Source organism: Misgurnus anguillicaudatus, chromosome 25, assembly GCF_027580225.2.
Source record: "Misgurnus anguillicaudatus chromosome 25, ASM2758022v2, whole genome shotgun sequence".
In the NCBI taxonomy this organism is placed as follows: domain Eukaryota; kingdom Metazoa; phylum Chordata; class Actinopteri; order Cypriniformes; family Cobitidae; genus Misgurnus; species Misgurnus anguillicaudatus.
Genome location: NC_073361.2, coordinates 5,307,929 through 5,331,535, shown reverse-complemented (window position 1 = coordinate 5,331,535; position 23,607 = coordinate 5,307,929). Strand labels below are relative to the sequence as shown.

General features: G+C 38.1%; 1 protein-coding gene across 1 annotated transcript; it reads right to left on the bottom strand.

Annotated features, from left to right (window-relative positions):
- Positions 1-543: 543 nt before the first annotated feature.
- On the bottom strand, positions 544-23,018 carry LOC129437216 (uncharacterized). The gene is made up of 12 exons (XM_073863898.1): positions 22,697-23,018; positions 21,557-22,099; positions 21,282-21,457; positions 16,170-16,384; positions 15,955-16,072; positions 15,500-15,799; positions 15,103-15,193; positions 14,902-15,018; positions 14,727-14,802; positions 14,039-14,296; positions 3,672-3,817; positions 544-649 (listed from the first exon to the last, which is right to left on the bottom strand). Exons 6-12 carry the CDS (start codon positions 15,778-15,780, stop codon positions 617-619), a joined length of 1,002 nt encoding a protein of 333 aa, XP_073719999.1. The 5' UTR covers positions 15,781-15,799; positions 15,955-16,072; positions 16,170-16,384; positions 21,282-21,457; positions 21,557-22,099; positions 22,697-23,018; the 3' UTR covers positions 544-616.
- Between the last annotated feature and the right edge of the window lie 589 nt (positions 23,019-23,607).

Sequence of the window (23,607 nt, the reverse complement as noted above, 5' to 3'; positions counted from 1 at the left end):
GAACCGGGTATCCCTCGCTAATCATCCAATAAAAATCATCAATAAAAAACAGCCTATCTACAATAAACAGAGAGAGTTAGATAGAGAATATGGTCTGAGAGGATGCAGCAGCTCCATAATGGGTTGTCTTGGGAGGCAATTTTTTTAATTTAGCCACGTCAGGCAAATTGTCACAAGGTTTTATGTGTTGCCGAATAAAAAAAATTGGCATGGACTAAACGGTTACGGGGTTACCGGTGTTGTGTGAAAGTCTGTTCCCCATGTGTTTCCCTTTAGTTTAGTCTTTTTATCGCGTTTTTATCACATTATATGTTTATTCTTCATATACATTGAAAGTTTTAATGGCTACTGAGATGTGTATGTGTGCATTTATGTAATGTATCTTGACTGTTCTTGATTGTAAGTCAATTATTTTTACAGTATGAATCATATTATATGTATAATATATATTTATTATGTTTGGAAACATAACAGTTTTAAAACAAACAGTAGAGAAAAAAGAAAAGAAAAAGACAGGCTATATGTTAAAAGACATAAAACTAGTAGGCCTCCAGGGAGAATTTCTGATGCTGAGGTGACAATTGTTGAATATCCTTTACCAGTGCTTTCCTGGCAGCTACACTCTCCAGTTTAGTGGCTGCTGGTGATCCTTAATAAAACATATTCTGTCATATAGTATGTCACATTTCAATAATACAAGTCATTTTTAGTATACACTATTGATAAAACCAAACTAAACTTAACAGGCACAGACCTGCCAACCTTGGAATTTTTTTTAGTACAGTAGCATCGGCCGAAAGGACAGAACACGGGTTTTTAACATCTAATTTAACACATGCACGCGCACACACCTCTCGGTAACTTTCAAGGTAACATGCTGCACATTACACTCACTTTTTTCCCATCCTGCCATAATCTGCTTTAAAAATAATTATAAATGTGAATAAAATTTGCCAAACATGGTGATTAATAACATTATTATTGTTAAATACTGTATTCTCCAAAGTTTAGCATGTCTGCACAAACACTGTTAAATAGTGATATTCCTGTTAAATAGTGGGTGATAGTTCATCCACAAATGACATTCTGTTATCATTAACTCATCCTCATATTATTCCTAACCTTAATGATTTCAGGGGTGCAAACTCATCAGGGGTGAAAAAAAACATATATACAGTGGGGCAAAAAAGTATTTAGTCAACCACCAATTGTGCAAGTTCTCCCACTTAAAAAGATGAGAGGGGCCTGTAATTTTCATCATAGGTACACTTCAACTATGAGAGACAAAATGAGGAAAAAAATCCAGAAAATCACATTGTCTGATTTTTTAAGAATTTATTTGCAATTTATGGTGGAAAATAAGTATTTGGTCAATAACAAAAAAGCAAGATTTCTTTCTCTCACAGACCTGTAACTTCTTCTTTAAGAGGATCCTCTGTCCTCCACTTGTTACCTGTATTAATGGCACCTGTTTGAACTTGTTAGCAGTATAAAAGACACCTGTCCACAACCTAAAAAAGTCAGAATGCAAACTCAACTATGGCCAAGACCAAAGAGCTGTCAAAGGACACCAGAAACAAAATTGTAGATCTGCACCAGGCTGGGAAGACTGAATCTGCAATAGGTAAGCAGCTTGGTGTGAAGAAATCAACTGTGAGAGCAATTATTAGAAAATGTAAGACATACAAGAACACTGATAATCTCCCTCGATCTGGGGATCCACGCAAGATCTCATCCCGTAGGGTAAAAATTATCACCAGAATGGTGAGCAAAAATCCCAGAACCACACGGGGGGACCTAGTGAATAACCTGCAGAGAGCTGGGACCAAAGTAACAAAGGCTACCATCAGTAACACACGATGCAGCCAGGGACTCAATTCCTGCAGTGCCAGATGTGTCCACCTGCTTAAGCCAGTACATGTCCGGACCCGTCTGAAGTTTGCTAGAGAGCATTTGGATGATCCAGAAGAAGAGTGGGAGAATGTCATATGGTCAGATGAAACCAAAACATAACTTTTAGGTAGAAACTCAACTTCTTGTGTTTGGAGGAGAAAGATGCTGAGTTGCATCCAAAGAACTCCATACCTACTGTGAAGCATGGGGGTGGAAACCTCATGCTTTGGGGCTGTTTTTCTGCAAAGGGACCAGGACGACTGATCCGAGTTAAGGAAAGAATGAATGGGTCCATGTATCGTGAGATTTTGACTCAAAACCTCCTTTCGTCAGCAAGGGCATTGAAGATGAAACGTGGCTGGGTCTTTCAGTATGGCAGTGATCCCAAACATACCGCCCGGGCAAAGAAGGAGTGGTTTCGTAAGAATAATTTCAAGGTCCTGGAGTGGCCTAGCCAGTCTCCAGATCTCAACCCCATAGAAAATCTTTGGAGGGAGTTGAAAATCTGAGTTGCCCAGCGACAGCCCTAAAACATCACTGCTCTAGAGGAGATCTGCATGGAGGAATGGGCCAAACTACCAGCAACAGTGTGTAAAAACCTTGTGGAGACTTACAGAAAACTTTTGATCTCTGTCATTGCCAACAAAGGGTATATAACAAAGTATTGACATAAACTTTTGTTATTGACCAAATACTTATTTTTCACCATAATTTACAAATAAATTCTTAAAAAAATCAGACAATGTGATTTTCTGGATTTTTTTCTCATTTTGTCTCTCATAGTTGACGTGTACCTTTGACAAAAATTACAGGCCTCTCTCATCTTTTTAAGTGTGAGAACTTGAACAATTGGTAGCTGACTAAATACTTTTTTGCCCCACTGTACATATATATATATACATATACATATATATATATGATTTTAGCATTTTAATTTAAATAGTTAATGCAACATCAATTACTAACATCAATTACTGTAATTACATAAACAAGAATTAATGAATGCTTATATACAATATAATGTTCATTTTTTGTTCATAATGCATTTACTAATTTGAACAAATACAACCTTTTTGTAAAGCGTTTGTTAAACATGTTTATAATGTCCTCAGTTGTTCTGTGTTGTGCATGTGAGTGGTCACAAGAGGGCACCAAAGTGTAAGCTATGTAAAACGCGTTTGCGTTAATGTTTGTCCCCTGTGGGTTATGGTAGATCAGTGTGTGTGTGTGTGTGTTCATCTCTGCATGTATGTAGAGCTGCTCTGACCGTGAGAACATGGCCTGATTACCATATGGGCAAATGGGGCAGTTGCCCCGGGGCCTCCGGCCACCAGGGGGCCCCCGACGATATGTCATGTAACGTGCATTTTTTACATTTTTTTTTTGCACAACGACATCAAATACAAAACACATTTTGTACAAATAACTTATTTTGATGTAATCTGCATTTATGCCACTAAAATAAATTAAAATGTGCAAGTCAACAATCCAATGTTTACACACTCACTGTATAAGCGTGACAAGTTGACCAATTAAATAGTGTGAATAATTTCTACCAGAAGACATGCCCTTTACGATTGATACAATGGTATGGGAGGGCGGGTTTAATGTCAATTCTTGACAAAATTAAGAAAAAAAAATGTAGCTAGACCGCAAAACCAGAAAACATAATGGATCGACGCATTCCTACCGGAAACATTAAACGAAAGCAAAAAAAAAAAAGAGGAGAAAGAAGCTTTTTTTAAAGGAGGTTGCTAGTTGCTCGTTAGAGAAGGCACCTGTTGTAATCTTAGCAATGAGGCTGATTGTGACACCAGTCCCGCTTGCGAGCCCGAGCCGCCGGAGAGTCTCTCGCCACCACCTGAAGCAAGCAGTGCTTCATGCGACACGGTCCCAGAGGTTAGTGCCAACAGCTCAACACAACCTGTGGAAATATAAATGACCCGTCTTTGTGGGGCACAAAAGACGAACGACTTCTTACAGTAAGACCCTTGATTGTTGCCCTAAGACCAGGGGCTTCACTAGACCCCTTTTACTGGGGCAGTTAACTAGTGCAATCCTTTGCAAAGACAATCGCGGCAAAAACGGATCTATATGCAGTGTAGTAGTTACCCAATTTACGCTTGTAAAAGCGACGAAGCCGTCGCATTGTCGCGTGCACGCACATATCCATGTCCACGCGCGTCTTTGCGTTCATCCACGCACAACCGCATTCAAAAGGTGACGTCACGCGAGTGAGTTTGCTTATGAAAACATGACGAGAGTAAAGTAAGTTTCTAATAATAATGATAATCTTTTTGATTACTCGATCATTATTGCCAACCTTGGAAATTTTTTTTGAGTAGCAACTTACTGCAGCGGCGCAGCGCGAGGTTAGGCACATTTGCTGATCAGTAGTGATTGAGTTCACATGATCACTTATTACTAAGCACATAGTTCCCACTCACCACCATATCTAGTTTTTTAACATAAAAGTAGGCTATGAAGAACTATTTTAATGAAAAGGCAATCCCAAAAAATATGCTTCTTAAACAAAACTTAAACATAATTGAAAATTGTATTGGCCTTTGGCATATGTCTTAAATACATGGGACATTATAAATAACAAAGAATCAACAAATAGCAGGCTATATCCTTGCTTTATTTTCCAGCAGGCACGTTGACATGAAGCTCCACTGGGGCAAAGGCCTCCCACTACTTTCTCTTTAACATACCTAACATGAACAGTATTAATATGTTTTAAGGCATAAATGCCATGTTAGCAGATTTGCATTCTACAGAACTGATGATAATGAGTGTTTTATAAAAATGTACAATAACATTACTTAGCTACTACAATAAAAAGCATATGTGCATGATCATTTGATTATATTATCTGCATAGTGTCTAAACCTGCTGAAAAAAACAGCATAGACCAGCATAATTCCCATGCTGGTTTGGTGCTGGTTTAGCTGGTGGTCACCAGCATACAGAACCAAAACACAACACATGCTGGTCTTGCTGGTGCTGGTATGCTGATGACCACCAGCTAAACCAGCACCAAACCAGCATGAGAATTAAGCTGGTCTATGCTGATGGTCACCAGCAGCCAAACAAATGCTGGTATACTGTTTTTTTCAGCAGTGATACCAACTGTTTATGTAGTGTCCTAAAGTAGATCTAGTGAACTAAACAGTGATTTCATATCTGACAATACAGAAGAGTACACAAACATGTTTTGATTTTCTCAGCAATAATGCAAAGCTCTATACTTGGTTTTGACTGGCTGAGCATATAGTTCGTTTTACCTCCCTCACCATCTATACTTTCTGCTCCTTGCTCTGCACAAAAAATTCGGATGTACATAGACAGGAGCCAGTAACAATCGAGTAAGAATAAGATTGATATTATTTAGAAACTTACTTTTGTTTTGTCATGTTTTCTCGCGTGCTGTCGTGTGCTCTTCTGAGTGAGCGACTGCGTGCTACAAAAAGTAAACACAGACGCTCCGCTCGCGGACATAAATTTCTGCGTGCTCTCGCAAGTTTGTCTTTTCCGTTAACGTGGGACTGCAACGCGTTTACAAGCGTGAATTACTTTTCATATAGCTCCGTTTTTGCCGCGATTAGCAGTGTAAATTAATATACTGGCAAATAAAGTAAAAACTTAAACTTGGAGAGCAACATAGGACACTGGGTACAACAGATTTACACTGGGGCACGTGCAACAGTAAAATGGGTCTACACGCCCCGGTTGGCAGGCTTATTAAAATAGATGCAATTCACAATTCCCATAGCCTGCCCATTTACCTTTAAAACGGTGTTTAGAACCATCATCCATGTAAAACAATTCACAGTATGAAGATGGACAGAGATGAAAACCATTCGTTATTTTCGTTATTCGTTTTGACGGCTCTCCGCCTTAAAGAGTTTAAAACTAGTGCTATGATTGGTCGACGTTGTTTTTTACCAACAGGTTGCTGCCCAATGGGGTTACACCCATAGACGAGTTGCCTTGTGCGCAAATGCACAGACAGTTGAACTCAAAGCCATCAATGGCTTTTCGCATATTTTAAAAAGACAAATCGTAGCAGCGTAGTTTGATGTCTAAATGCGTATCTGCTACGCAAAATGCGTAAAGGTTGGCAGGTCTGTTATTGGCTTCTGTAGATGTACATCACAAATGTTTTGTGCAAAGCAGGGAAAGGGAAGAAGAAAAATGATGAGTTTAAGGGAGGTAAGACAAACTACATCATCACCCTGTCAGGGATCAAACATTAGAGGAAAAATCTCAGGGAAACTATTCGTCAAATCTATAGAATTGCATTGTTGCTGAGAAAATCAACACATGTATGTGTTATACTGTTCTGTATTTTCAAATGAATTTAATATTTAGTTTACTAATATTTAACTCTAGGACACTAACTTACATAACAGTTAGCAGTAACTATGACTGAGATTATTTAGTATAGCAGTCATAAAATGATAAAATTGCTATCATTGTATAATGTAGAAAATATTTCTCTGCTGTCATTATTTCCAAACATGCTATGCCATTTATGCCTCCAAAAACATGTTAATAATGTTAGGTATGATGAAGATTACACTTGTATATGTATCTTTCGCAGTAACTGTTGCACTGTAGAATAGTGGGTTAAGCAAAAGACATTGTTTAGAAGTGTTGCACACTTCTTGCACACAGCAGGCTTTCAAAAAAAGTCAGCAAAAAATGGGGGGCCTGTGCCCCAGTAGAGCTTTATGTCTAGCAACGCCCCTGCCTAAGACCTTTTTTGACTTGTTTTCGCAAATGGCAAGAATAAAAAACGAACTCCGAACAAGTACATTCTAAGGCATAGAATTATACTGTGTATTCTTTTCATATTGTATATTAAAATTGATTTAATACCTAATTACATAAATATTGTGTACTTTTACTTTTCTGGAGTAAAAGTACGAAAGTACTTTTTTGTTTTTACTTAAGTAAAAAAAACTAGATGTTTAATGTACTTAAAGATTAAATATAAACCAAAAACTTGAAATTATGAAATGTAGTGGAGTAAAAATTAAGATAATATGCTTAGGAATGTATGTTTTCAAAGAAAAACACTGATAAAATACAAATACTTAAAGTATTTTTACTTTCTACATAAAAGTAAATTAAGTAGCCTAGTGTCCGCCTCTGGAGTTGATAGGAAGAGGAATGGGAGGGGCCTATGATGTCTTTGTGCCCAGGGGCCCAGAATTTGTTAATCCGGTCCTGCGTGAGAATGCTGTGTCAGAGAGACAGCAAGCTCAAATCGCGGCAGTGGCAGCTAGTAGTGGCACTTACGGCATCAGTAGTGGCACTTCCGGCATCTGGCTCATTTTGAGGCATCTAGTAGTGGCACTTGAGGCATCTGACTTATTTTGTTTGTGGCACCTCCGGCATCTTAAGGCAGCTAATCGTGGCACTTCCGGCATCGGACTCATTTTGAGGCAGCTAGTGGTGGCACCGTGACTTTTTGAGGCAGCTGACAGTTTTTGTGTCATTTAGGGATGGCACTTCAGCGTCATATATTTGTACCAGCTGTTTTACGCAGTCTTTGTGCTGTCGTGCTGGCTGTCAGTTGGCCATTTCGAGATGCCTCGGGAACTATGGGGAACTAGGTGCCACAACTCTTGGCACTATGGCATTTTGCTGGCGTTCATTTAATTCACGCGAGGTGCGTGTGTGTGTGTGTGTTGTCATGAATGTGCGCGCACGCTGGCTGACAGTCGTTTATAGGTGCGGGCATTTCGAGATGCCACGGTTACTCTTGAGATGCCACCACTCTGCCCAACGGAATAGAAATAATAGAATTCTAGTTTTCTCACTTTGTTCATCTTACTATTTTAGCGGGCAGACCGGGAAGCACGCGGCCAAAACGTTTCCAACTTATCCAAACAGCACCTCAAAACCAGGAAACCCCCTCTCCCACCAATTATTACAGTATTGCAATTCTCCCGTCCACCGGCAGGTGCCCCCAAGCACAAACGGGAAACGCCGGGGCCAAGACTATATCAAGTTCTGATATAAGGTTTCTCAAATAAAAAATACCATACTGTTATTACTTGTCTTTGACCACACAGGGTGGAGATTCACATGTACCCCAGGGCCAGCAGTGCAGCACTGTACATTAACACCTGTGATCTTAATGTGAATAAATGTTCAAAATAAATTTTGAATGAATCTTTTTAGTTATTGTGTTGTGAATGTAAAACTTTTTAAAAGAATAAGTAAAAGAAAAACGTCACAGTTTGTTTATCAGACCAAACAACCAAGATATGTTTCATATCCACAATTGATTTGTTGCAAAAAGAGCATTATGTGTACTAATGCTTGGTATTTGTCACTTTATGTACTGTAAGTGAAACATTCTCATTCTCCACCACCACGATGTGCATGTGTGTGTCATATGAATAAACAGAATATATAAAATATTAAAATAATGTAACTATATGTAATTATACCGGCACAGAATCATATAACAATTAGTTATTACAGTGACATTCCTGTTATTTTCGAATTTCTTGTTACTATAGGCTACTCATTGTGCACTGTTTTCCTCGTTCATACTGTTTATTGAGCAACTGTACACTTTATAAAATTTTCTATTTTGTGATTGTATGTATTTTACTGCATATAGAGTATACATTATATATTTTATTGTCTTGATTTAATTTATTGTAAAGTAATCTATTGACGGGGTGTGCAGCGGAGTCAGTATTTGTATCTGTATTTTTATCTGTAACAATCACCTTTAAGCGTTTATTGTGTCTTTCAGCACAGTTACATATGTGACCCATTCTGTCTAAATGAGTGGGATGTTTTCAGAAAAAATAAGTAGCCAACATTAATCCCTCGTTTAGCGATTCAAATACTTAAACATCTATTAATTAAACATACGTTTTCTGAGAGTGAAATGATTAATACTAAGATGCGTGTCATGTCTGACATCTTGGTTTCGGTTTAAAAACATGCAGGAAATAAATAAAATAAAATGCAGGACTTGCTTGATGTTTAAAGAGTTATTAAGAGAGATAAGTTTTAAGTTAAAAAGTTATTAAGATCGACAAGACTCGCGCTGACTGACAGATCCGAAACGCAACACACAGACACGCAAGTACGTGCACTGACAGAATAGTTCAAAAACAAATTTACGAAAGCATAATAAGCATTACTACAAACTTGCTGAGCTCATTATTAACTATGTCCATAGCCTACAGCGTTTGCGCGAACAGAACGAATTGTTTAAAAAAACTTTCATCTAAATTAATAAATAATCAGATATTCGTTTAAAATTTCAAATAACAGTATGCTCTATTATTTTAAAGTCAGTTTTGACTTAGTTCAAAACAAGCAAAATTATTTTAAACAATAAGGCAATTAGAAAGATTTAATTCAAATGTTTCAGTTGTTATTTACTTACTTTATTTTTTATGTTAATTGTAATTCATGTCATAATCTTCAGTTTAAATTTTGCTTTTAAAATGTTACATTTTCATATTTTTATCTATTTACTTATTTATTGTATATTCACCTAGATTGACAATGAAGCTTGCTTTAACTATAAGATCATCTGTGACCGAAGTCACGGAGACACGGAGTTATTAACGAATATTTTATTATCAGAGTGCAGCATTTTATCAAGGTTTTCTGGTCTTGTGTAATTAAATAATAAAAAAAAAAACTAAAAGGCTCATTTTTACAGTTGGGTTAAAAGAAGTTTGATATTAGCAGCGTTTTAAAACTAATTCCAAAACAGCTCGCGTTTCTAAGGGACACGCAGAAAATGTCATCCATGTAATTTTATAGATTGCACTCATTCACTTCACACACATATTATACATGCTTTAAGGGGTGTATAATTTAGCGCTGTTCCAGTAAACACGTGATTATGTCTGGCCGAATATTTTTTCTGTTATTCGGATGAATTCGTTATTCGTTTTAAAGCCATTATCCGTGCCCTTCCGAAAAATTATGAATTAAAATATTTAAATGATGTGTAAAAACTAAATTCAAATAGAAGGGTTAAACTAAAACTGAAAATGATTTCATAACTTTTCCGTATTACTTAGTTTAATCTGCAGAAAAAAAGATATTTAAAAATAAAATTGACAACCAACAACTCGCAGGGGGCACAATAAGTAAAAGCATAGGCGGTGTTTCTCGTTTGTGCTTGGGGGCACCTACCGGACCGGTAGACAAGAGAATTGCAATACTGTAAGATTAGTAAAAGAGGGGGGCTTCCTGGTTTTAAAATACTGTTTAAATAAATTAGAAATATTTTAGCCACGTGTTTCTCAGTCTGCCCGCTAAAATAATAAGATAAGATGAACAAAGTGAGAAAACTAGAATTCTATTATTTCTATTCCGAGGGGCAGAGTGGTGGCATCTCAAGAGTAACCGTAATGCCCGCACCTATAAACGACTGTCAGCCAGCGTGCGCGCACAATCATGACAACACACTCACACATGGCCGACTGACAGCCAGCACGCAAACATTATGACAGCACAAAAACCGCGTAAACAGCTGGTACAAATATACGACGCGGTGCTACCCCTAAATGACACAAAAATTGTCAGCTGCCTCAAAAAGTCACGGTGCCACCACTAGCAGCCTCAAAATGAGTCCGATGCCGGAAGTGCCACGATTAGCTGCCTTAAGATGCCGGAGGCGCCACAAACAAGATAAGTCAGATGCCTCAAGTGCCACTACTAAATGCCTCAAAATGAGCCAGATGCCGGAAGTGCCACTACTAGCTGCCACTGCCGCGCGGAAGTGCCACTACTAGATGCCTCAAAATGAGCCAGATGCCGGAAGTGCCACTACTAGCTGCCACTGCCGCGATTTGAGCTTGGCCCTCTTATTAAAGGTAGAAAAGTGATTTAGTTAAGAGCAGTGAGAGATTTTCTCTCAATGCTGTTTGATTAACAAGAGTGACAGACAGGATTAAAACTAGGTAACTTCCCCTTTTAGACTGAAGTCTGGATCTAATATACTGTTAACACATGCGTTTTCTGTTTTAGTTGTTTACATTCTCTTAAGACCTAAATGTTCGTGTTTATGAAGAGACTTGCAAAAGATGGGAATTTTGACGCGTGTATGCATTTAAGGCTAATACAACAGCAAAATACTCACAAGCTTAATGAGAAGCGGATACACGGCTTGCACGCTCCTCTTAAACAGAAACAGGTATATAGCGCATATAGCACTGTTGTCAACGGCTTAAAATCACTTAACTTAAAACTGGGGTGCGTGAACAAATGTTAAGCTTTATGACCACGCGCACAGCAACGTGACGTGGGCGCGTAACCTCAAATGAGAAAATACTACGCAGGGCTCGACATAAGGGACTGCCCGGTTGCCCGGGGCTAGTGTGAGAGAAGCTCGGGCCAGTAAATCCTATTGTCACTTGCCCGATCGGGCCAGTGCTTCACCCTTAGTCACTAAAATATATTTTCGGTCTGCTGCTATTTGTCTGTATGTACTCTTACGCAATGTTACCCTCGAGACGCATTTTAAGCGGCGCGAACGTAAACTTCATAGCAATATCATAAAGTTTAGAGTTAACACTGCTTTAAATTCAACCATAACTGTGACAGTAGTGCTCCTTACTGTCTGTCTGTCTTTAATTTATTGTAGCTTTGTTTACAGTACAGTACAGAAAGGCATAGGCACCTATCACGTGGGCGCTCGAGACACGAGATATTCTCCATGTATAAAACTTTATTTGATGTGGTTTGTATATGACGTTTTATTTTATTGACAAATTTTTTTTTTATTGACAATTGAATTATCAAGAGTGCGTTATTTCAGAGCGCATTTAATCCGCTTCACTCGGATGTCAGGTGGATTCCCTCACTATTTCTGTTGCTTGTTTTGAGTACTTCGCGCGACAGAGGCGTCACCAGGTTTTTGCGTATAGAGTGACAAATCGTACCACCGTACTTTGAGGTCAAAATGACATGGATTAAAGTGAAAAAAATTCTTCTGACTGAAATTTTTCTCAAGCCAAGTCATATTCCTTGTAAATAGGCAAGACCAATAGCATTCTAAGGGCAGATGTTTTTTGCCATTAATGCCATATTGAAGTCTACTGTGGCATTTATAGGGGTGCCAACTGTCACTGTGAAATACAGCAGCAGTGCGAGTATGTTTTTTTCTGTGAATAAACAGTGTTAACACTTAATTACAACAAATTATAGGTTTATTAATAGTTTGTTAATTTACAGCTTTACTTTTAACACAGTCCTTTAATTGAAGCATTACCTTTAATATTTGTCTAAAACAAAAGACTTGTGACTCCTGCACTAACAGTTAAAAACGTTATCCCGTCATGTTAATCTACTTGTGACAAACTAAAAAAATTGATTCTGTAAGATGTAGTTTGCAGGGCATTTCAGATTAAGGTGAAACAGCTAAATAACTCACTATATAAAAAGAAATGAACTAACATCAATTACTTTAATGACATAAACATGAATTAATAAATGCTTATATACTCTATATTTTTCATAGTTTGTTCGTGTTATATAATGCATTTAATAATGTGAACAAATACAACTTTTTTAAAAGTGGTACAGAAATGTTTATATCATATCATTCAGTACACATAAACGAACAATCCAGGGTCTGTTCTGCTCACACAACCGCTTACAGTCACAGCTCTAATACAGTAACGTTATGTATGAATATAAACCCTGAACGAGCAACTCGAATAAAACTCGTGTATAATTCGCACAGGATGCCTGTAATCATGACAGTTGTACATTGAATGACTGTACCCTTTATCAACAAATTATTATTTTACAATAGAGGCTGAGCTGAGGTGCTATTTTATGCGCAATGTTAAACTTAAAACAACGCATTGTGCGCAACGTGCGTATAATACACAATAACAAAATTCAAGCTCACTAAGGAAAAACAGTCGGTGATAAAATAAGGATAATAAACAATAATGTATAGTAAATGTATAAATTGATTTAGTCAAGAGCAATGAGAGATTAATTCTTTGATTAACATTAGTGACAGATATAAGCAAAAAAGGTAACTTTAACTTACCCTTTTTTCTGCTGTTTACTTAAATGGTCGTGTTTGAGGATACTTGCAAAGACGGGATTTTTGACGCATAACCTTATGTGTATTTAAGGCAAATAAAGCGGCAAAAATACTCACAAGCTCAAAGAGAAGGGAATGCGCGACTTGCTTATTCCCCTCATAAAGAAACACCACGCACATTTAACACTGTTGTTATTGTTTTAATTTAAAATCACTTGTTTTAGAATGCGGATACATGTACAAACGTCAAGAATTACTGACCACGAGAACATGAAACAGCAAAAACTGAATTCTGGATGACATCAAAGTACTGCGAGAGCACTTCGGAAGCAGTCTCGTCTAATGAGTTCTCGGTTCGCTCTCACAGGATTTTGATGTTATCTGACTGCCTCTTGGTTCTTGTGGCGCCACGTGAAGTTTACCCATGAGTTTAACAAACTATTTGTTTCAGCCACTGGTTAGATCAGCGTATCAGTCAAAAATGATCACGTACGAGACAAATCAATTACCCCCAAAATACAGGACCCTAGGCTTACTGTGCAAAGACACGTAAATTACCTGGCTGTTTGATTTTCTTATCCCACGAACTGAAAGGCTTGCCAATCTTCCTCATTTCGCTAAGTCAAGTTAATCTCCATTGGTCTTATACACCTTTATCGATGTCCAAAACATCGGATCCTTCCTACATTACAAGTATGTCCATGCTAGCAGAAATAAAGTTTTACCTCAGCTTAACGTGAGATACAGCCAGAAAACCCGGAGTGGATCTGGTGTGTAGTGATTAGAACGCTTACAGTGGAGAGAGGAACGTGATTTGGCTCCACTCCAGGCTTTGATCACATTCCACTTAACAAGGTGAATACACTGCGTCTTTATGAAAAGTTAATTTAATAATTTTGCAACTGACGGAAATCCGTCGTAGACTCGCTGCAATCGACGGAAATCCGTCGCTACGACGGAGAACTTTAATCCATGAAATGAGTACCTGCTACGCAAAATGAGTACAGGTTGGCAGGTCTGCAAGCACTGAAAAAAGTTTAGCCTCAAAACATTTTACATCTTTTAACATAGGCTATTATATTTTACCTGGTTCCAGCCACTCCCTGTCTCTTGCCTCTCCTTCCAACGGTGGATGTGCGCAGCTGGTAAATGCAGGAGTGCTGTGTTCATGTATGTCCTGTGCATGATTTATCATACTCTGCAATTTTGCCTCCATCTCATCTGGATCTCCTGTATGGGTGGAAGCTGCAGTCCAATAAAGATGGTTGATAATGGCTGGCCTCCACAGCTTGAGATCTTCACAGTTCCTCTCTTTTGCAGCTGCATCCAGTGCTTTCTGTATACCTGTTCCAGAGCAGACAAACAGAGCAAACTAATTTTTAGGAAAGTGAATTTAAAGGGACACTTCACCCATTTGCATTAAACTTTGTATAGTTAGAACCCCAGTCATGTTTTTGAATGGTCGTGCATCATTCCCTCTGTTTCCCCTGAGAATATGGAGAAATATGGATTTCAGTGTTGCACTTCCTTCTTTCAATGATGTAAAAATCATCATTTTGCATCATTGAAAGAAGGAAGTCCTATATCTTTGTAGAGGGGGTGAGACTACAAACACAAATTTTCTCTGTCAAATAGGCACCAAATTCGACAATTATGTTACATTTCGACTACAAATATAATCCACTTTAATAAAGATTAATGTTTCCACTGGTGAAATGCTCCTTTAACTACAAAAAAGTTTGATATGTAGAACTACCCACATCACAATACATACTTTTACCAATATGCCAGACATCAAAGAAATGCCTTGTTCCTTCTGAACACATTTCTTCACGCACCCACTTGGCCACCTAAAACACAAATTGATTTTTAAAGAATTTAGAATTGATTTTGAGTGATACTGTGCCTTTCAATGCTGATCAGCTTTAGATCTCTCCTAGCATCATTACCTGCCGATTTCTGTATGTTATCAGAGCAGACACGTTCATGTCTTGGTCCATTAGGAACTGCATACTCCGCTTTAGACCCTCTAGCTCACACCAAGAGCTGCTTGGGACTTCTGAGCTCTGTAATACCAACTGATTACTGAACAGTAACAGTAATATCCGTAACCAAATCAGACACAAGATTTCTGTGTGACATCAACGTACTTGGACAAGCTGAACATCCAAAACTTTGTTAATTCGATCCTCAATCAAGGAGTAGCTACCATATTTCGCACAGTGTCCAGGAGAATCTGATCTAAGAACGTACATTTAGAGGTTAATGCAAAAACAAATTGACCTGTTCAACATCAGTGACGTGAGCTGAACCATTCTACACTGAAAACAATCTCTAGTTGCGCATGATTGAATTAGGTTTTCTTAAAATAATTTTTCTTAAACTTTTGGATTTACATTATTTAATTATGTACACCAGTTCAACATGATTGAATCGTGTTTTCTTAAAATTAAATGAATTTTAATTTATGTTCATTTTATTTTAAGAAATATAATTATAATTTAATTCTGTGCAATCGATGTCCAGAAATTATTTTTTTCAGTGTACCTGCAGTCACCAGACAAGATCAATCCACCCCCAGTCTCCTTCAACTCCCTGATGATCCCCCTCTGCTCATTCCTCCAGGCCTGCATGATGGTAGGGATAGTGTATAAGCGCTGATGGTGGAAAAAAGTGCCGGGACTTATGCACTGCAGTCCAAACAGCTTCAGCATCCTGATTGTCTGAGTAGCCATGCAACCTGAGAAGTGGATGGCACCGCTGAGTAAAAGGTTGCAGGCAGGCATGTTTCGATGCACATTCTCTTGGTTTTGCCAGTAACGCCTCATAACCACAAGTTTTGCAGGCCTGAAAGATGAGAGAAGATTTAATACTCAAGCAGCTTTAAGATGAGCCAGTAAAAAACTGTATAGTTAAGACACAAATAATTAATATACATACTGTGCATTCACAGACTATAATTCAGCTCCTCATACATAGACAGTTGACAAATAAGACATTACCTGCTTGACTTTTATAAATGTTCCTTCCGGGTGTCCCTGGGTTTCCCCACAGCATACAGGGCAAACCGTGAACAAGGTCAGCAACTGCCTCTGGCAAACAATGAACTTGTCAACAGCACTGAAAACAAGAAAAGGAAAACACACATTAATTCTGACTATGACATTTTTTTGATACACAATCAGAAACATTTTCCATGAATAAAAAAGGTTTTTACTTTGGGTCACTGAGAGATTCCAGCTCTTCTGGTTCCTCCTCAGAGGGCTCACTCAACATCTCCTCTCCTGGACTCCATGACATATCACCAGAATGGTTGATGATATCAGAAAATGAACATTCATCATCACTTTGTTGAGGACTGGCCAGTGGAGTTGATCTGTGATGCTCAAACCTTTCGGTTTAACTCCCCACATCCACCATCTGACAGGGTATCTGCACATTTTTAACAGCAAATTTAATGACTTTTAAGACCTTTTTAAGTCCTCTAAAATAAAAATTTAAGACTTTAACATACAAAACAGGAAAATGTTCAGCGTGACACGACACAGAATTGTGTGTTGAAGCATAGCACGGCACAGCTCGCCTGAGCCACACTCAAGACACATCACAGGGAAACAATAACTTTTATACTAAGTGCTAATTCGCCTAACAATTCTGACATGGTTGACTGTGTAAGTAAAAATCTGCCTTTAAGGTACTTCAGTTAATTTCTAAATTCTGGCCCCTCTTAGCATTTTGAAAAAGACATGGAGGATAGCCCAGAACATTACAAAATAGGGGTGTGACGAATCACAAAACTCATGGTTCAGATCACATTACGGTTTTTGAGGCACAGATCTGATAATTTTTCAGATCAGCAAAAAAGGGGTGGGAAAAATTTAGTAACAAATTAAGAAATTACAAACATTTATAAAAAAGAACAAAGTTGCACATTAGGTAAAGTCTTTGTATAAATTAAATATGATTTTTTTTAGAGCTACAGAAGGGATTTTCTCTTTGTCTTGGGTTGTTTGAACATTAATGACACAGACTTAAGTAGGGCTGTGCGATTTAGGGAGAAAATCTAATTGCGCCTTTTCTGCCAAGAATTGCGATTGCGATTCGATATGCGATTAAATTTTGTAGCAGATGCAATGCGCATCTGCCTCTTTAGATGGTTAGATCTTACTGATACTGCTTATGGGTCTGGTGATTTAACTGTATTCTTATGTTTTTGTTTTGTTTTCTTTGTGAAAATAAGGAAACAAAAACAAAGAAATTAAGAATATAATTAACACTTCTTATTGTATGAAATGTAAAATGGTCTTTAGCTTGGACTAACACTGTAACAGTATTTAAATAAGTGGGTTCATTATAGCTGCAACTTTAACAACAATTTAAAATATTTAAATGGGTGACTGAGTTTTACTGAAAAGATTTGAATGCATGTTTGGTTTTTTTTGTAAACAACGAACTGTAATACTCAACTTCATAACCATCCAAATATTAAAAAGCTACATTTGGGATTTTTAAAATGAATATAAAATCCAAATGCGTTCAATGTCATGTCATTTCATTCAAGTGACATTAGCAACCAAGTTAAATGGTATTTTAGTTTGTTTTAAATAAGGAGACAGGCTGTAAGCGTTGTTGGGCGTGTGTGTGTGTGTGTGTGTGTGTGTAAAACGCATCATCCGTTTTGAGAGACGCGGGCGTGAAGTCTTGCGATGCGGACTTGCGGAGACAGGCGTTAGTATTTAATAAGCATAGAGACACAGGCTTGCGCGTGTGCGTCAAGTTTAAACACCTTGTTTGTTGTGGAAGACGCGCACGAAAAGTCTTGCGATGTGGACTTGCGGAGACAGGCGGGAGTATTTAATAAGCATAGAGACACAGGCTTGCGCGTGTCCGTCAAGTTTAAACACCTTGTCTGTTGTGGAAGACGCACGCGCAAAGTCTTGCAATAGGGAAACGGGCGCGAGTATTTAACAAGCATTGTCCACACGGAGACGCGGATCACTGTATACGCATAAATTTGTTATCGTATTGGCGTTTCATCCACACGGATCCGGTGTTTTGGGAGACTGAATCCGCTATTTTTTGAAACCGGGTCCTAAAGTGGATAAATCTGAAACCGACACCCATGCGGTTTCGTCTGTACAGCCAATCCGTATATTTTGTGAAGCGAAAACGTCATCACATCACGTGTCGGAAGCATCACACGTAACAGAAACAACAATAACGGCGAACTACGTGATTGTGTTCGTGCTACAGAAGCTACTAAAGCCTACTAGCTTTATTACAGCAAAATCTATTGCTTCTATGCAATTGTGGTGACCAACAAGCGATAATGGACAACACCATACGTTGGTTATGCGCATGCTCAAAGTCTTCTTCTCCGTGTATAGTGTATATCTGTGGCAGAATTACAGCGCCCCATACTGGTCCGGCATATATACTACACCGCTTTCAGTCGGTTTCAGTGGGTTCGTGTTTACGGATTATTTTTTTAGAGCAAGGAAAAAAAATGATCGGATAGGGAATGCACCGGCTTCGTGTGGACATAGCCTAAGAGACACAGGCTGCGCGCATGCTTTAAATTGAAACCCCTCGTCAGTTTAGGAGAAGCGCTGTTTTGGTTTGACGTGCCTCTCACGGAGAAAACACAGACATACTTGCGCTCGCTCAATTGGTTAGACTGCCACAAACCTCTCTGCATATTTCTCAAATCGCATCATATCGCATCCTTTCGCGATTTGCTAATCGCAACGTTGCACATCGCGATTGCGGTTCGATTTCGATTAATCGCCCAGCCTAAGTAGGTTAATTGAGTTATATTGTATTTTAACACAACTTAATTATATTTTTACATATTATCTGTTTTGTTGTCGGACATGTATATCAGGGCTCTCAAGTTTTACCAAAAGTTTGGAGTGAGATGTCAGGAGAGGGATATTTGCAACAGTGACCCTTGGCCCCACCCAATTCTCAAGTTTTTGCTACCTGTTTAATTTTACCTAATGTTTAGTAAACAAACCGTTAATGGGCCCCATTGAATTTCATATTATACTTTATCCTTACTATGGAAGTGAATGGGGCTCATTAAAGGTTTGATTACAAACATTCCTCAAAATATCTTCCTTTGTGTTTTTTAGAACAAAGAAATGTATACAGGTTTGTAAAAACGTGAGAGTGAGAAAATTATGACAGTATTGTTATTTTTGGTTGAACTATCCCTTTAAAGTGCCCTATTTTCACAAAATAGTCTTGTACATAATACAATGTTTCTACTTCAGTACTGTAATCTTAAAAACATCTAAGTGTCATTATCAGTGTTATTTTGAGATTACATTAATATGAACTGAAATGCATTTAACATATCTCGTATTACTAAAATGTATACCACTTGAAGTTAATATGTACTCATCTTTCATACAAAGATGGGTTCAAATTTATTTCAAGTGGTACCTAAATACATTTTTAAATTACATTTTAGCATATTTCATATTAATGTACTAAAGAACAAAAAAATGTAGGCTATATTAAGTACAACATTAGTACATGAAAATAGAGCACTTTAAGTGGATTGAGCTTACTGTACACATACAGAATTGCAGAACATTTAATGATGAAAGGGCAATAATAATGAAATGCATCTCTATTACATTTTATGTATTTCAGGAAGCCTCTAGTACTTTTCTTAATTTCAGGTAACTAAAGCTTCTGGTTGCAAAGCTGTTGGAGTTTTTGACTGAATCAATAATAATTTAGCACGAATTTGGCTTTATTCCCCAATATTAGCTTTCATTGTCTTTGATCAAAGGCAATGATTTCGTCCCGGAATCGCTGCAAAAAAAAAAAAAAAAAAACGACAAGTGGATGACATCAGAGTAACGCGAGAGGGATTTGAAATCAGCCTCCTTCGCAAGATTTCTCGCGGTACCCTGATGTCATCTGCGTGTCGGTTTTGTGGCGCTGCGTAAAGTTGAAAGCACACTTAAAAAACTCGAAGGAAGCAGCTGAACTCGACAGAACTGCCATGCGCGTCGTCCATTTATTGAATATAGCAGGACAATTTTTTACTTCTCAGCGTGAGAAATACAAGGTGTGCCGTGTGAACTGACTGAAATGCGTGTGTCTCACGGTCAATGCGTGAGACTTGAGAGCCTGTGTATATAAATAGGGTTACTGACTAAAAAATTTTGACTAAACACGACCCAATAACACGACCCTCGTGTTTAATCCAACCACGTTACTTACTGCTTAAATCCTGATTTATAGCAAAACGCTTCTGACAATATCAGCATATATTTACATTTAAGAGCTGATATAACATTACGAGGTGATTTTGGCTACATTATGGTCTCATGCAGTGCAGAGCTTCACCGTTGCTCTTCTCGTCTTTTTGTGTTATAAGCGCTTTTAAAAGTAAAAGTATTATTGTAGATCGCGTATATATAAAATATGAGAGAATAAACACTGGCAAGTTTTAATTCCTTCCCCCACGTGCCGTGTGCTACACGACGCAGGATGAGAGAGAGAAAGCATGCGCACACGAAAGAGGCGCCGCTGAGCGCTCGAAACAATGAATAAAGCCGTTTTAATACTAAAATATTACAATTATAATACTACAAATACATATAGAAAATGTATGAAATATAACAATGTATGGGAAACACTGGATGATGAGTCTGAAAAGAAATTTAAGACCGTCTTAATGGAAATTCCAGATTTTAAGACATTTTAAGACCTTAAAAATCGGAAATTTTATTTAAGACGTTTTAAGACTTTTTAAGGACCCGCGGGGACCCTGTTTGGCTCTTCTCCAGGCTTTGATCACATACCAGAGACGAAAGATCTTTGATTATGTGCCCAGATATGCTAAAGCCCATATTTAAACTAACTAACGCGAACGCAGATAGAATTTCAATCAGAATATGACACCTGATAGTCTGAAAAAAAAAAAATAATAATTTGGAAAAAAATAATACCTCTAAGCCAAATTTAACACTTTTAATGGCCTTAAATTTGACAATTCTGATTTAGCACTTTTTAATACTTTTTAAAACCTGCGGACACCCTGTATTTGTACATGTTGTGATTATACAAATCACAACATATAAATAGGAAAAAGTTGGCATTATTTTGTCACTTATTGGGAGCAGCATGCTAGCTGGAGCCATTTACTTCAAGTCTTTGTGCAAAGCTAAGCTAGCGGTGGGTGCGTCAGACAGAGTTATGGCATGCACAGAGATGAAAGGGGTATGTATGCACTTATCTAACTCTGGGGGTTACTGTGAATAAGATAAAAAATATAAGCCTTTAAGGTCAAAATAGTTATTCAACTTGCCAACTGTTATGTTGTTTCCAGCCATAGGTAGGAGGGAAGGGGGAGGAGGGTTTTTTGGAAGGTTTGTTGTGCGTTTTCTTCTTCTTCTTCGCCTGTGATGTTTGTGGTGCATTTTGGGTGTCTGATGAAGGGCACGATGCAGGGGATAATGGTGGTGATGGTGAAGTCAGGATGGTCTGTAAATGAAAAGTGTTTACAAAGATTAGTTTTCATATTGATCACATTGTAGAAAGTACAATGACTAACATCAGAACACCATAGCCCCCCACTCTTACTTGTCTTATGTAGTATTCAACAAGAGTATTGTTTTCATCCTTTAGATGGGTTGGGTGATGTCCTCTTGAAAAAACTTGAGTATTTTGTATGAGTCTTTATAGACCCTTTTACTCTTTGTACACAATGATGATGTGGCAACGTATGCGCACGCAGTTTGGCAACGGAAGTATGGCAAGAATCAGCAGTGAAGTAACACAGACAAAGTTAGTTATTTTAAAAAGTTGACTTATCAACTTTTTCAAGACATCTACCAGATCCGTATACTATAGTGGAGTGGATAGAAGACGTTAGCAGATGGCCAAATATAAAGTGGCCAGATACATATATACGTATATTAGTATATTATATTAGTGCAACCAAACGCAAGAACCAGACATTTTGATGCTGGGAAACCGTTTTAATAAACTTTCTGAGTTGCTAACAGGTTAGAACCACTGGGGAACAACAACACTTCCGTGGCCGAAATGCACGCGCAAGCTATTTGATCACGTGGGCTGTAAAAGGGTCTGGAGGCCACCAAGCCATGCCTTCATCATATTTACCTGAGTGAAAAAAAACAGAAAATAAATTTTATTTTGCTTAAATTACAAATGTTAATTAAAGGCTCTATTTTATGAATAGGTGTGTGTCCAAAAACACTTACTTCCTATCACTTTATTACTTAATAACCACTTTGTCTGACTGTCTACAGTGGCTGTGCACTTGTACTTAACTAAGCTCTTTGATTGACAGGTCTACTTTTAACGTTAGGCTACCATAAAAACGCACAACAAGAGCTGCCTTTAATTTTGAGCATGTCACTTCGACAAAATCATTAAAAATGCATTCAGAGTGTAAGGGGTTGATATCATAAAATGACAGATGTCATTTTTGTGTGGACAAAAGACAGTCCGTCAATTTATGACCGTTTACCTGGCTGTTTACCGAACGATCCCCTCACGTCTAAAATAGTGTCTAAAATAACTCACTGAAAAATATTTAATACGCAAACATATTAATAATAACTAGGTTTTGGGAAACGCACCCCAAGTCAACATTTATAACAAACCAAGGCTAAAAACATGTAACGTTGCCTCCGACGCCAATTTCTGTGATCCGTTTATCGAAAACATTTCCACAATCATATTTAATCAACATACCTTCGCGATTACACTGCCGGCTTGATGTGGACCAACAACTGCGTAACGTTAGATCTAGTAAAGAAAAAAAGAGGTGCTGTTGAGTTGTGCTAAACTACTGTTTGCAGCTAGCGATGCATTCGGAGGTAACGTAAGATGAGGATGGAAGTGGGATGGCTGACGCCAAACAGTCGTTCCGAAGCTTTGCGAGATCCCGAAGCGCAGATGTGTCGAAACACTGATCCGAAGCTTGATTCAAAACACCCATGTCACGTGACTATGACCAAACGAAGCCTCGAAGTGTTTAAGCTTGTTCGACTTCATGCGGCGCCGTAAGAACCTTCAGCCGGATGACGTCAAAGTACCGCGAGAGCGATTTAAAGGAGATTCCTCCGTATGAGTTCGCAAATCGCTCTCGCGGTACTTTGACGTCATCCGGCTGAAGGTTCTTACGGCGCCGCATGAAGTCGAACAAGCCTATCCACTTAAGTGTTTCATCAGGTGTGGTCTGCCGAATCAGCGTTTGATTGGCACGGTGGGGAACAGATAACACAATCGCACATCTGTATAAAAGTGAAATAAACGCATATTGACCTTGTGGGTTTTGTGGGAGGAGTTTTTAAAAGGCTGGAGAAAATATCTGTAAAAAAAAGAAGTAGGCTAAGTCCTTCCACACACAGCAGATATTTATATGTGACATGGTGGCTTGATATATTTTATTAATTTCTTATTGTTTATGTGGTATTTATCTCTATTCAATTTATTTATTAAATAGACCAGCTTATAGTTATTGACAATGATGAGCATAAAAGCGCATGTAGTTGTCAAACAGATGTTAAAACAACAACAAAAATATGTAACTTCATTGTGACGACGGTAATAGTAATGCGTTTCCTGGGGTTCGATCCAAAGGGTTATTGTATGAGTCGATG

What these genes read in the sequence shown, in the direction of transcription:
- LOC129437216 (XM_073863898.1), bottom strand. Translation starts at nt 15,780, where the DNA reads ATGAGGCGTTACTGGCAAAACCAAGAGAATGTGCATCGAAACATGCCT. An exon ending in TGGATGTTCAGCTTGTCCAA is followed by an intron (nt 15,019 to 15,102) that starts GTACGTTGATGT and finishes TTGGTATTACAG; the next exon opens with AGCTCAGAAGTCCCAAGCAG. An exon ending in TAACATACAGAAATCGGCAG is followed by an intron (nt 14,803 to 14,901) that starts GTAATGATGCTA and finishes TTTGTGTTTTAG; the next exon opens with GTGGCCAAGTGGGTGCGTGA.